The sequence below is a fragment of the Thunnus albacares genome, chromosome 11 (genome assembly GCF_914725855.1).
Source record: "Thunnus albacares chromosome 11, fThuAlb1.1, whole genome shotgun sequence".
Taxonomy (NCBI): Eukaryota; Metazoa; Chordata; class Actinopteri; order Scombriformes; family Scombridae; genus Thunnus; species Thunnus albacares.
In genome coordinates, this window is record NC_058116.1 from 25,737,594 (window position 1) to 25,752,897 (window position 15,304).

Here is a 15,304-nt window from a genome sequence, read left to right on the forward strand (position 1 = left end):
CATCTTATTAAAAATTTTACCCCACATTTGATAATAGTGCTGTTAATGGCACTTTGTTGAAAGTGTACTGATTTTGTGTACTTTGATTTTTTTTTAAAATCTGGGACAGGTGCCGACGGTGAGCGCAGATCCCGCTGGGATCGATGGGGCCTGACCAGAGGGAGGCGAGACAAGACAGTATCCCAGCCTGACATACCAACAGCAATCTCAAGAGAAAATAGTTCTCTGCGTTCACGTCAGTACTCCAAACTGGCTTCTGGTAAGTCACACATGGTTGTGCATGAAGATATTTGGCATACACTGTGTAAGCAATAAGATAATGGATATTTAAAGTTGCCCTGTGGAGTTTTCTTGTAAACAAACAAAAGTTTTATTTACTTTCAGTGTTTCTGACCAAAACACTTTGTTAGGTTCCTCGTAAACATTAAATATATTTTTTAATTATTTTAAATCCTGTATTGTTTACGTCAATAGTTGACTAACTTGCAGTCTTCTTCTTTCTTTCCTATGTTGGTGCATTGCTACATTTCTTCACTTGTAACCACCACTATCTGTTGATCAGTGGATTAGCTTGACACTGGCTGCAGAAATGTATTGCTTCATAGCGCTACTGGTGGTCAAACTTCACAGAGTATCTTTAAATTATCTTTCTTAAATATTATTTAATTATCAAAACATAACACATAGATTGTATGACAACATCAGTGAACACCATAGCATTTAATTACATGCTTTTGTATATTTCATAGAGTATATATCTCTCTATGCAACAATATATACTTTTTACATAGCAATAGCAAAAGATGAGAGTGGGAAAAACACAAGAACAAAGGCTCTATCTTGTCTTAGGCCAGAAGTTGTACCATAGTTCCAGTGATGGTGGTCTTAACCATCACTGAGTACAGTAAATCATAACTTTAAAATTGACCTATCAATATAAAGTATGGACATGATTTAAGAAGTCTTATGTCTTTGGCTCCCAGATTTCCCTCCAGTATTCCACATCAAGCTGAGAGATCATGTCCTGCTCGAGGGGGATCCAGTCACACTCAGCTGTCTGCCAGCAGGCAGCCCCCACCCAAACATCACCTGGATGAAAGGTAGGATCCCAAATGTAAATAAAGGAGTATGACATAACTGATGATGACGTAATAGATGGATGGTCCGGGTCACTTCACTTGCTAATTACAAAACATTTATGTAATTATTCTTGGATCTTATCTCTGAATAAAAGACCATTTTTATGCATGTATGTTTTCTTCAGATAAGAAGCCCCTGGAAATCGATGCCAGGATGAACATGATTGCCTGCCCTGATGGCCGACAGCTACTGATGATCATGCAGACCACCAAAAAGGATGCAGGGGTCTATGAATGTGTTGCAACAAACCCCCTGGCCTCTGTGTGCAGCTCTTGCACAATCTCTCTTGCTCGTAAGACCAGACACACATCTCACTTTTGTGGAGCAGTGAACTAAGTTAGGACTATCACATAGTAATAGTATGATTAGATTATTTATAGTAATACACAATATGCATTGTTGATATACAAGTAATACACAATATAAAGTAACTCTTAAATGCAGTCATGTTTGAGTATAAGACTCAAAGACAGGATGTACTAGGTGTAGTCACAGATGATAAGATATATGATTAGATATAATAATATATTTGTTTTTACAGGTCTGCCCAATCGTCCCGGGACACCTGAGATTCCTCAGAAGTATAACAACACAGCCTTGGTGCTGTGGAGACCCTCAGACACCATGGCCCCCTGTACATACTCTCTGGAGAGGAGAGCAGAGGGTCAGTGTTTACTAACAATGAATTCATGTTTTATTGTCTTTTTCAGGCAGATGGCTACTATTAGATGTCCACTTTTTTCAGATTCAGTCTCATGGATGGTTGATATATCTGTGCTTTACTGTAGAGGAAGGGGGTTTGCCCAGAGTATTTATTTATTTATGGGAAAACAGATCAAGAATCACTTTTTTTCTCAGATCAGCTGAGACCACATGTATGTAAGTATACACGTGTTTTACAGTGCATAATATCTAAAATTACATCAAACAACAGTCAATAAAAAACAAACTCAACAAGACCACATAAATAAGGTTGCTATGGCAACATGTGGGCTATGGCATAGAGTGGTGAAGGTGAAGTGGTGAACTATACATAGTACATAAGACGAAACCTGTGCACTACTTCCTCAATGTAATTCAGTCAAAAAACAGCAATGTCTGTATTTCCCCTAAGATAAGCAAGAATAGGGTCAAAAACAGCAAAAGAATCACTTTATTTGTTGATGTTCTGGTTAAATTTATTTGCCTTCAACAGGCTGAAAAGCCAGTCTGCCAGCCTACTGATTACAAACAAATGCCTTTGTTTTGAGGAAATACAGACAATGGTGAACTGCATGTTCAAGGCAGATGCTTTTAACAGCCTGAAATATTAATACAGCATAGCAATCTCACCACATTCAAACCAACTTTGATCTTTTTGTGCTCAACACTGTGCAGAACGCACAGTATCAATATGCTAATAGACCTGAGAAATCAGACATATAAATAGCAAAACAAGGTGTGTGTTTCATTGTGTGTGTATTTCAGACAGAAGTATACAGATGTATACATATGCATTTATTTAGCAAAGGCAACAAGCTGTTTCACATTACACATCTGCCAAAAACCACAGCTATAACAGGAAAAAACATATGTAACAAATTTAGATAATTATTAATAATTGTAGCAATTTATATATTTTGATTTCATTTCTAGTACTGTAGATGCTGGCAAGGCCATCTTTAGCAACGCCTATACACTTACCACTGATATTTACTTGCAGATTCACAAGTTTGAGTTTCCTGTAGCTTTAAGTTTCAACCAAAAGCAACAGGCAATTTCAGAGATAAACATACTTCCAACTAGCAAGAGAACTACTCTGCTGGAATAAGCCCTCATCCTTTATGACACACAGTTTGAAAACCTTGATGTAAACTTTCAATTCAGTTAAAAATATAAAATATAAAACAACAAATTTGTTTAAATAGATAAAAAGAAACTGCCTTGTAATGATACAGTGAAATGTTTATGGAAATGACATGGACACACTGGTCTTTTTTTCTCCCCAGGAGACACCACCTGGCTGATGGTAGCAACAGGGGTGGCAGACTGTTATTACAATGTGGTTGACTTGCCAGCAGGGGGCTCCTTCAGGTTCAGGGTGGCTTGTGTCAATAAAGCTGGCCAGGGCCCCTACAGCAATCTGTCAGAGGTAGTAAGCATGGATGCTTCAGGTATGTATTATGTCAAAAAAAAATCAAGTGGAACTTTGTGTTTACCTTTAGATAAAGCAGTCAAATATACATTAAGATGCTTTCTATGAAGTTAAATAAGGTTTTTTCAGTATACTCACCATATTGATGTATTTCCTTAAAAAAACCTGTTTTTGTTTTGCAATACTAAGTACAGGTTGTTATGGGTTTTTTTGTATGTTGATGATATATTTAGTCTGAAAAGATACCTCATCAGACAGTGTATTAAAAATGACACATCATGCCTTGCATGTATTAACTTCATCATATATCAAATCACATGTTTGAGATGTATCCTCCCTCTCCTTGTCTTTCATTAGAACCAGCTAAATCCAGTGCTACTGTGGTGGTCAAGACTGTCCCTGCCGCCACTCCTCCACCCCCTGTTGTGATGATGTCATCCATGAAAGTTCCTCCTATTAAACCAGCTCTTAAATCCACTACACTGTCATCTGCCCAACCTGTCCCTCCCTCAACTTCAGCTCCTGCACCATCTGTGGCTAAATCTGCTTCTCCAATAACCACCACTGTGCAAGTTGATGCTAGCCGTCCTGCTGCAACACTGCCCGTTAGTACAGCCCCTCCTAAACAAGCTCCTGTTCAGACCACCACAACCACAACTGTCCAACTCACACCAGGCAAAGCCAAGACCACCCTTAGCATCAGCGTAAGCAAACCCCAAACCAAGCTGTCTCCCCCTGTTGTCCCACCCAAACCTCAGAGTCCTATGAAGATAGTCCACCCCATGACCAACAAACCTTCTTCTCCTGTACCGCAACCTCCCCCTGTCATGGGGAAACCTATTTCTTCTGTACCGATGTACGGGCCGTCTGCGACCGCTCGTGTTACACCTCCCTCTCAGTCTAGCCCCGCTCTGACAACCAGCACCCCTTCAGTCACTCCTGTGATCATCTCTCCACCTGTGGTGGTGGTGCAGAGCTTGACACCAGTAGTGCAGGGGGGGGACAGTCGCAGTACCCCTTCTGGACGGGTTACCCCATCAGGACGGGCTACACCTTTAGGACGCAGGACACCACTGGGGAGGCCTGGAGAAGGATCTCTGCGCCAAGGAGTTCCCCAGAAACCTTATACGTTCATGGATGAGAAAGCAAGGTACTAACATATACAGATCAATCAAGCAAAACTAACTGAACTAAGAACTTGGCAACTATATGGCTAAAAACAAGACTTTTAAGTGTTCTGGTACTTTCTGAGAACATAGTAAGGCTTTGCCCAATTAAATTGGTTCATAGCATCATTAAGTAAAGAAAACTTGAGTCAGAATTTACAAGAAACGTTGATATATGTGGATAATTTGACCACACTGCTCAGAACCATTCACTTATTCTTCATGACACAGGGGTCGTTTTGGTGTGATCCGCGAGTGTCGGGAGAACGCCACAGGCAACCTCTTCATGGCCAAGATTGTTCCATATGAGGCAGACAACAAGCAAGCAGTGCTGCAGGAATACGACATCCTCAAGTCACTTCATCATGACAGGATCATGGCTCTGCATGAAGCTTATGTCACACCGCGCTACCTGGTTCTTATCTCTGAGTACTGCAGTGGGAAAGAGCTGCTCTACAGCCTCATAGACAGGTGAAGCCTAACAGCTGTGCTTGTAGTGTGAAATTGGTTGCTTGTCTGATATGAAATCATTACTTTCCTGTTACAGTGAATGAATAGATACACTATTTCTTAAGTTATTTAGAAATGCATCAGTGAGCAACTGCCTAACATGCTGTCTCTTAGGTTCCGTTACTCGGAGGACGACGTGGTGACATATATCACGCAGATCTTCCAGGGGTTGGACTACCTCCACACTCGACGTATTCTCCACCTCGACATCAAGCCAGAGAATGTCATTGTCACCTACATGAACGTCATCAAGATCATCGACTTTGGCAGCGCTCAGAGCTTCAACCCTCTGTTCCTCAAACAGTTCAGCCCTCCTATTGGAACACTGGAATACATGTGTAAGAGTCCTCTTTTTCAAAAACCTCAGGGAATCTAAAATTAAAGCTGCTCTAATCAATATTGATATATTAACAATTGATCAAATGACTACTTGTAATGTGAAAGGAGTTGCTCGTAGTCACATAGAGAAAATTATCATTTGACTCTTCATTTCAGCTCTACGGGGTATTTTAGCGTCTTTCTTTTTGAGCTCATTAGTTTGCTTTAAGGCCCCCAACTTTAGTGTTACGCTTGTTACAATTGATCAATGTTTTTAGTCACTGCAGGCAGCTGTTTTCACTCAAAATATATAAACCCACTGTATCCTACCTGCCCATCACCAGACAGACGTTGACTAGCTGGTGATCATAGTGGAGCTTTTAGCAGCTAAAGAGTAAATATTGGACTTATTATTACTTATTTGACAAATGGTCAGAAACACAACTCCAAATTATTATTGCATGTTTTAGTTGCTGAGGTCTATCTGTACTGTACTGATAATTTACTTAGTTAGTCAGTTAGTTAAACTTTATTTACTATGGAAGTCACATTTAGATCAAGATCCAAGATCTATTTTGTAAGAGAGACAAAAGGGACAAATTACATACACACAAGATCTTGACTACGTTGATTCCTTCACACAAAGTAAAAATTGTGCACACACACTGATTTAAACAATCAAAAAAATATTTTTTTAAATATCAGGCCCTCAGAGAAATTAACGTCCCTAACATTAAGTTACACTGTACGTCATTCCAGTTGTATCTTCCGTAGTGCCGGAAACTGCTCTTGAAAAACGGTATTGTGGTCATTTTGTGCATTGGGGTTGTAAAAATAATACCTGCACCCCTAAGTGTTAATTACACATGAAAATGTAAATTATGTTTACTGTATTCATTTATTAGGAAGAAAATGACATACACATATAAAGAACTTATTCTGTAAACTTTGATATTTTGATGATTATTTTGATGATATTGATACTGATCTTCTGTAATTGCTGTTGGTGTGGACTGTTTATGTAACTGTTGTCAGTGGGCGTGCACTAGCTGTGACAAGAAAGGAGGATTATAAACCAGCAAAAACTATGTACACTATTCACACATTTCAAAAAGCTACACAAACACCATCAAGTAATTACATGTACAGTATCAGAGGCAATGAGTCATAAACTGTAGGTTTTGTGGTACAAAGGCTATTTGCAGACGTAATTAAAGCTCTGTGTAAAATAATGAGGGCTATACATTTTTTTCCCCTTTCTTCTCCTTTACAGCTCCAGAGATGTTGAAAGGGGATGTGGTGGGGCCTCCAGCTGACATCTGGAGCGTGGGCGTACTGACTTTCATCATGTGAGTACTGCTTTCACAGCTTCCACCCAGGAAGTGCTCTTTAAAGACAAATGTAATTGTGTGTTTGTATATGAAATTGAGCTTGTTATGTAAGATTTGCCTGCTGCGTTTGCCAAGATTTCAGGTGTTTGAAATCTTTAAATAATGTTTGAGGGATCTACGTTGTTACATGACTGTCAAAACGTCCCCCTGATTTTCCAGGTTGAGTGGTAGGTCGCCTTTCGTGGAAAATGATCCTAAGCAGACTGAAATCAGGATCCAGGCGGCAAAGTTTGACCTCTCCAAACTGTACCAGAATGTGTCCCAAAGTGCCTCTCTGTTTCTTAAAAAGATCCTCTGTAGCTACCCTTGGTAAGCTGAACTTAAGTCCTTTTTGTTATCTGCTGAGTCCTAATTTAAAAAAAAATGTTTATACAAATATTGTATGCTACACGTTTTTAAAAAAAATCTCAATCTGGTCTTCAACAGGGCCCGTCCCTCCATTAAGGACTGCTTCAATAACTCCTGGCTTCAAGATGCCTACCTGATGCGCCTTCGTAGGCAGACTCTCACCTTTACAACCACTTGTCTCAAGGAATTTTTGGCCGACCAGCAACGCAGGCGCGAGGAGGGGGCCACCAAGCACAAAGTTCTCCTGCGGTCCTACCAGAGCTCGCCACAAACCCCTACCAGCCCCATCAGGCCAAATGTGGCATTTGCACCCACAACGCCTGTCACGCAGTGAACACAGGCTTCCAAACATCAGTTGGCAGGACTTAAAGAAGGGAGGATCCACTGAGCAAACCAGACTTTTGGCCGCGAGGTGGAGTTGTCCTTTCAGGCCTGAGTTGTTGAACTTGGTTGGCAGAAGACAAAAAAAGTAATGAGCAGTGGCTGTGATCTACAGAGACATTACTTCTTTTTCTTTCTGGAAAAGAAGATAAAAAAAATACTTTCACATCTGAGGGAACTCTTACACAGTTACAAGAGCCTGACTGCATTTTTTATATGGTGGACGTTGTTCATACTGTACAAGGCAGGATGTTTATCTTGAAGTTGAGGTTTGTAACTTTGGATACATTTTTGGATGAATTACTTCCTTTCTTACTGTCAACTCTACACTGATTAGAGGGGACATTGTAGTAAAACACCATGAAAGGCGAGTTTTGATGTCAGAAAACATTGTTTCATTTAAGAAAAGTACAAGTGATTCATGAGATTCTAAAATAATGAATGCTTAATTAGCATAATTTCCAAACAAGGGGTGTTTAAACAATTGATGCCTTTGCCATAACAACACTTCTACTATCTCAGTCTATCTCTTATTCAAATGTTTCCTGACCAGCCCAATGACTAGAATTTCATTTTATGATGTCTAATTCTGTGTAAATCCTTGATTAAGGATGACCTACAATGCTAAATATTGTTATCCATAAAATCAATCGATAACTTTAGTGTAATTTGTGCTACCTAAGTTTTTATACTGCTGTAGCACCTCAGTGATTGTCAAGATTGTAGCAGTTTTAGAAAGGACTTCATTTGGGGGTTTTAAAATGTACAGTATATTGAGTTCAGACGATAAATCGGTGGATTATCTACAAGGGCTATTAGAATAGGACTCTTTAATCGAGCGAATTTCTCCCATAATGTTATTAAATAGAATAGTAATGATTCTCTCATTCTCAAAAGCAGAATTTACTTTTTTAATTTGTTATAAGACCATCATCCTTGAGCTTCCAGCCAAAGTTATGATGTTATGGATAGTATTAATGGCTCCATACGGGACTGCCAGGCGTTGGCTCCTTCACCACATGCTGTATAAGCTAACAATCGCCTCCTTGGCTAAACTCTTGCACTAAGCCCGGTGTTAAGAGTCCAGTTTAATCTGTCATGCAGAAATATTTACACTCAGCTCTTTAGTTTACCAAAGGTTTACATGTTTGCTGAGTCAGTTTATTCTTCGACTGTGCATTCTGAAATTACTGTACCATCAGATATGAGATCAGAACAAGACATGTGAGATTATCAGGGGTTCAATGGTAAATTGAATCACTTTAGAAACCCACTGGTGTTATTAGGGTGCATCTAAGTGCCCTTAAAGACTTAGCATTAGTCAGCATTAAAAATAACCTCTAAAATTGTTGAAAAAGGATATAGATTAAGACATTTCTGGGTGTATTAGTTCTTATTTTAGCTGCAGTTTTCAATTGTTAACAGCTGCTTTGAAAAGAAAGGGTTTGCTTTATTTGGTTTTTATAAGTTACAGTTTTTAAATAGCAGAACCTTTTATAAATAACACAAAGTGAGACTTGAAGTGAGAAATGAAATGGTGAAAATTAGCATTTTATTTTACAGAAAGTATTGGTTTATTTCTGTTAGTCATCCTCTTGGTTTCTAGACCATACACGCTTAAAAGACAGTACACACAATGATTGAAACATAAATGAAACATATATTCACATTGCAGCCCAATCATAAATGTTAAATTCTGAGACAATCTACACAGCTCTAGTAAATATTAAATTAATTTGTAAATAAATAACACTTCCTCTTATTCCATGCTCTATATAGTCTTTGACAAAGAGAATGCAAACTAGAGTATACATGCCTCCTAAACATGTTCATTCTCAAACCATTACAACATGGGCAGTAAACCATAAAGTTAATTTCATTTTTCTCTCTAGTATAAATCCCTTAAGTCCCATACAGAACATAACTTGTGGTTTTCAGTGATAATATTGAATCTATCAGTTAGTTTCAATTGCCAAAGACTGAAACCAGGCACAAACTGGCATCTGGCCCTTGGTTAGATTGTCAATTTGTGACAAGTGGTATGATTCAGCTGTATACTGGTGTTAAAATGTTATATTTGGACATTACCAATGTATTACTGGAATTTGTGAACCACTTACTCTATTGGATTGACATTACAGTTATAATTTCCACCTCAAAGGTATCACCTTTTGCCCAAAATTAATTGAATTCAAGTCTTTTCCATTGCACTGGTTTTTACGGCACAATGATTACAATGATGACTGTCCTCATTATTTTAAGGTAATTAAATGGCTTAAGTTGCATTGTTTCTTTTACATACCTTTGCCTTGCAAAGCCAAATTTGATTTTCAGATCAGAGTGAGAAACATTTGCACAGATCTTGATCACGTTGCTATCATGTGTGTTGATCTGCACACTTGACACACAAAGTATAATTGCTGTGACAGCTGTGATTGATGTTAAAGACTGTGACAAGGAAACAGAAGCAAAGAGTGATGAGTCTTTTAAGGTGATATCACATAAAGCTGCATCGTACATTTAGCAAAATCATGAGTTGTTTTAATTTGTCTATTAACTAACAAAGGTTTCTGGTAATTCTATGAAATGATTTTACTGGTTCTATATATTCTAATGCTATTGCTAGATAAATACTGCCCTTTTTTGCAGCTCTTCGTCTTTTTGGCTCAGTCATTTTCCTATGCAGAATAGAAGTTAATCACAGAGCTGTTAAAGTTGTTTTAAACCTCAATGAAAACATGCAAGATCAGCACCAGAATGCAATGCTGCATTTAAGTCTAATCTGATCTGTGCAATATATTGATTGTGTTCTGTCATATGAAATGAAATGACAACTATTTGTAAGCAGACAACAGGGTTTTCAAAAATATGATAAATGCTCCACATTTTGTATTAAATCCTACACTGTATTTTGTGGAATGTGTTGCAGTGCCTCGTGATGGATATTAGACCCACAGAGAAAATAGTTTGTTAAAATAATGACTAGTTCTATATTTTGACTATATGAATGTGACTGCTTTGTGTGTGTTGCGCATTTGTTTATTTATTGAGTGACTGTATTTGTTATAGCCTCTGCTTTTTATTTTGTGAATTTTTTGGATCTGGCATGGAAAAGGCATGACAGCTGTTAAGGCTATGCAATAAAGGAAATATGACAAAATATATGAATACAATGTGGCAATTTGTCCTTACAGTACAGGAAATGGCTGTCATAAAAAGTGATAGCAAAAAGCTGTTATAACTTTGCAAATAGCTAATCTTGAATTTGCTATAATTTAAAAAACGACTTGGGTCATGTTTTACAATGATGTCATGGACTGTGGTCAGTTGAGGATAAAGCCACTCCCTCCAAATGACCCTGAAGACAAACTATTATGTGTGTTCACCGGGGACAACTCACATCTCAATTTACCCCCCTCTACTTGTTAAACATCCACTGACAAAACTATTAACTGCTCCAAGGATTCTCAAGAGGATTTTAATATGAAGACTATATAAGGATGGGAAAATGCCTCCATAACATTTGCTGTGCATCTTCAATCAGTCTTGTCATGCTGAGTATGACAAGACTGATTAAGTCTCCTCCTAACATCCAAAGAAGGAGAGGGAGCGTTTGGGAGATGAGTTGTTCGCCTTGATCCTTAAGGACCTAAAAGGCTCCTCCTGACCTCTAGATATAAAGCGTAAAGTGTTAGGTTTGCTGACTCTGGAGTGGATCTAAGAAGGAGTGGATCTTTGAGAGAATCTCCAAGGTAAGAAAAGTGACATTAAGCTGTAACTTCAATTAAATTGTTGGTACAGTATCAGAAGATGATCATGATCAGAAGAGATTGGAAGTTCTTAATTTCCAGGTCTAACTACTGACCTGTTCTGACTGCTGCAGATGTCCAAAGTGAAGGCTGCACCTCCTCCCGGATGCACTCTGAACATCAACGATCCTCAGGTCCAGGAAGCTGCTATTCGGATCCAGGCCTCATATCGTGGCCACAGGTAAAAAAATATTCAATCTGTGTTGGCATCATTGACATCCAAGTTCCTCTTGAGCACAGTTCAAAGCATGCAAACATGTAAAGTGTCACTGTGCTTCAAACAAAGTGTTTGTTGAATTTCATTTGTGCTTATGTTTGAGAACGTATATAAGATTTGAACTTCTCTATTAAGCTTTTCTGTTCATTTTTCACACTTTCGTCTTGTGTAACACCAAGAGCAACATTATGAAACCTTTTGAGTAGAGACCACTTCAAACACTTTTGCCTTTAGACGCACTTGGACGCCATTTTTACATGAAATGTTTGTGTATTGAATTGCTTTCTTCTCATGTAGGTCGCGTAAAGAGCTGCGGGAGAAAGGTCCTCCTAAGATCCTCCAGGAGCTAAAAGATGTGGTTCTTGTTGAGGGAAGCGCCGCAAAGCTGGAGTGCAGAGTTAGCGCTTTCCCGGATCCTTTTATCGTGTGGTACAAGGACGGCAAAGAGCTGAAGGACGGTCCCAAGTACCGCTATGTTTTTGAAGACCCAGATTTTGTGGCACTCGTGGTTCGAGATGGGGTTCTGGCTGATCTGGGAAAATATACTGTTAACATCAAGAATCCGTTTGGCCAGACGTCGGGATCTGCTTGTATTCTAGTAGAGGGTGTGTACAGAATGTTAGCTGGCATTTGTCATTGCAAGGTTTTTGCTAATTTGTGAGGTTTGGTGGAATCAGAATTTAATCAAACAGCTCAAGCACCTTATATTCTTGGACAATTTAGTAAAAGATTTCTACACAATCATATTAGATGAAGTCCTACCTGTGGCCAGTAGAGATGATTTTGAAACTCAATATCAAAGCTTTCTTTTACTATATTCTTCTAGTTATTAATGCCTCCCATAGAACTTTATCTTTGACACAATGCCTAGTACTTGTCTGATCATCAAGAAATCATATGGCTGACATAGTATTTGCATCATGCTCCCTCAGTCCCTGCGAAGGTTTCTAAAGGCCCAGACAACATCAAGGCCAAGAGAGGGACGACAGTGGTGCTCAAGGCTGAAATAAGTGGGGAGCCTCCTCCAGATGTTGCCTGGCTCAAAGATGGAGATGACATTGAAGAAGACGACAGGTAGGCCATCCATCATTACCGTGAATTGATTCAAACAGTGAAATGATGATTAAATAATATATGGCTATTTATTAAATACAAGGTCTGCATGCTCTGTGATGTGTGTGTGATATAATTGTGACTATCAAAGTGCTGCATTTGTCTTTCAGAGTATTCTTTGATGTCGGAGACACAAACACAATCTTGACCATTAAAAATGCAAAGTCATCTGATGCTGGCAAGTATGAAGTGTTTGTAGAGAACAATCTAGGTACAGACCAGTCCTTCGCTCGTGTCGACATCCTCTGATGCAACCTCTCAAGCGCACAAATGCAGAAGCAAGGAGCCTTTGTTCTCTTACAGTGCTATCCAACGGACAATATACTGTGTTGATACTGTGTTCAAAGCTGTACATAAATAAAACGCTGCTCATATTAAAAAAGTAAAGATCTTTTGTGAATGGCTTGTTTTTTGATTTTTTATCCACTGTGTTGTATTTGATTTTGATATTGTAGAAATGGAAAATATGAAAAAAGGCAGGATGTCACCTTAATAACTGAAGCAAAGCAACACATTAACCACCCTGACATGCTATTCATTAAGATTAAATGGATCATGTATGAGACTGGTGTTTAAAAATGGTACCCATAATGATTTAAATACTGTATTAAATTATTAATTTATTAGTTTGTGTGCATCAGCTTGTATCTTTCCTGGTTGATAATGACATCAAAGTCCATTCAGAGTAGTGCACTTAGTGGTTTACTGCTTGCAGCCATCAAGCAAAACTGTATTCATAATGTGCATTTCATTGCAACACTCACTGCAGTTTAAGCACAAAAACAACAATCAAAATGAATCAAATGCACATTAGAAAATGAATGCTTTCAGTCTGCTTCTGAACAGTGTTAATGTTGGAGTACTTCTAATAGAGTCAGAAAATCCAGCTTCAAGTGGAAGAAGCCTGAGGGGAGATGAGCTGGGAGACTGGGAGCTGTGGGTAAATGAGAAATAAAGCTGTGAGAGAAGCTGAGACACAAATCAATGAAGCAAAAATGCCCCCAGAACAACTCTTTAAGAGAAATATGATCAAAATGTCTGACTCAATAGAATAAAAAACTATAAAGACCACAATTTTGTGTGGGCAAAATATCATTTTTATGTGACAAATAAGGTGTATTGTATGAATGGAAGTAACTGTGATCGAATATTTTTTGTAGCCAGCAGCATCTAGCTGTGTTCAGAGGAATTACAGTTTCGGGTACTATCACACTGGCTTTACCACTGGTGGATGTGATTACTACGTGGTTGTCTTTATCTCTGTCTGATTTTCATGCTACTCACTACTGAAAAGGCCAGCGGCGGAACAAGTATGCAGATCCTTCACTTAAGTTTCCATCATTCACTTATTCATCATCACAAAGCTGTGTCAAATTGGAGTACTCAATTTATTGTCTGTTACGACCTGTTAAACAAATAAATTAATTTTACAAGATTTTGTATTTCTTGCATATATTTAATTAATTTTTTCACTTTACTTAAAGCAAACAATGACCACTTACAGTGACTCATAGTCAGCTTGTTATGTATTATATCTGCCTATACCTCAGGAATTTCATTACTTCACTTAAAGCACACAATGACCACTTATAGTAACTTATAATCACTATTACAATGCATTATAAAATGATTCTATTGTATTACAACTATGAGAATTATAATACACTATGATCCTTACAAAAAAATGTCAGTGCGTGACCAGCAATTATGAAGTATTATGATGCTCATCCCTCCAGAAGAGTTCAGAGACTCAAGACCCAAGACTGAGGAACACCATTCTTCAAAAAGATATCCAAAAGATGGTGGTGGAGAGCGCTATCTAACACGTCAGTCCAAAATCTCCCGTAGGTGTTCAACTGGGTTGAGATATGGTGACTGTGAAGGCCATAGCATATGATTCACATCATTTTCATACTCATCAAACCATTCAGTGACCCCTCGTGCCCTGTGAATTGGGGATTGTCATCCATCAAGATAGAAATGTTTCATCATAGGATAAAGGTGATCACAACTTTGTATTGATTTGCAATGACCTTTCCCTCGAAGCAGACAAGTGGACGCAAACCATGCCAGCATAACAGAGCTACTAGATCCCCTCACTGTGGTGGTCAGACCTGTACCAGTTTTTCCTTTAATTTGTTACCCGTCTGTATAATTAAAAACAGTAATGAGCAACATTAGCAGAATATATAAAAATGTAAAGAAATACTGGTCGACCTAAAAAGTAATGTTCTTTGAAATGTGGTGGAGTAGAAATACCTCAAAAATTGTATTTACTTGAGTAAATGCACTTATAGTTGCTTTCCACCGCTGGAAAACTGATCAAAGCAATCAAAAAATAATTAATATAATACAATTTAAAAATACCTGCTTGCTTATATGAGGGGAAGATCTTTAGGGAGACTCTTACAGGAGAAGAAAGTCTCTCTGATCTTAGGTGTGGGCACTTTAAAGACGGTCCCTAACTTCCTCTTTTTCCCTCGGTCGGTTTCAAGGCTGCCCGCCGTCTCACGTCAACTTAAACAAACTTTAAAAAACACGTAACGAGCAACGTCTCACATAAAAGTTAAAAAAACCTGTAACCATATTCTCTATTAACACGAAAATTAAGCCGACGTGTCTCGGCGTTTCTAATCGCCGAATTAAGAAAACTATCCCGAAGAAAAGCAGAAAACAAATGAAACGTCCCCACAACATTTACCTCCATAACGATACACCTAAAAACGAGTAAACCGTTAAAAGCCCCGGTGACATTTCGTGGAAAGCTTCACAGCTGC

The 15,304-nt window shown here is 38.5% G+C and overlaps 2 protein-coding genes across 2 annotated transcripts in view; both read left to right on the forward strand.

The window, feature by feature from the left end:
* spegb (striated muscle enriched protein kinase b) overlaps positions 1-10,550 on the forward strand; it is a 40,741-nt gene extending 30,191 nt beyond the window's left edge. Inside the window, exons 31-41 of the mRNA XM_044366664.1 lie at positions 110-259; positions 984-1,100; positions 1,265-1,432; positions 1,682-1,804; positions 3,129-3,293; positions 3,632-4,424; positions 4,672-4,911; positions 5,065-5,288; positions 6,542-6,617; positions 6,819-6,968; positions 7,086-10,550. Coding sequence (XP_044222599.1) covers positions 110-259; positions 984-1,100; positions 1,265-1,432; positions 1,682-1,804; positions 3,129-3,293; positions 3,632-4,424; positions 4,672-4,911; positions 5,065-5,288; positions 6,542-6,617; positions 6,819-6,968; positions 7,086-7,341 — 2,462 coding nt within the window. The 3' untranslated portion in view covers positions 7,342-10,550. The remainder of the gene's footprint in view (positions 1-109; positions 260-983; positions 1,101-1,264; positions 1,433-1,681; positions 1,805-3,128; positions 3,294-3,631; positions 4,425-4,671; positions 4,912-5,064; positions 5,289-6,541; positions 6,618-6,818; positions 6,969-7,085) is intronic.
* Positions 10,551-10,641: 91 nt separating this feature from the next.
* Positions 10,642-12,927, forward strand: LOC122992760 (SPEG neighbor protein-like). The gene is made up of 5 exons (XM_044366667.1): positions 10,642-11,140; positions 11,272-11,378; positions 11,712-12,019; positions 12,347-12,488; positions 12,638-12,927. Exons 2-5 carry the CDS (start codon positions 11,272-11,274, stop codon positions 12,774-12,776), a joined length of 696 nt encoding a protein of 231 aa, XP_044222602.1. The 5' UTR covers positions 10,642-11,140; the 3' UTR covers positions 12,777-12,927.
* The last annotated feature ends 2,377 nt before the right edge of the window (positions 12,928-15,304 follow it).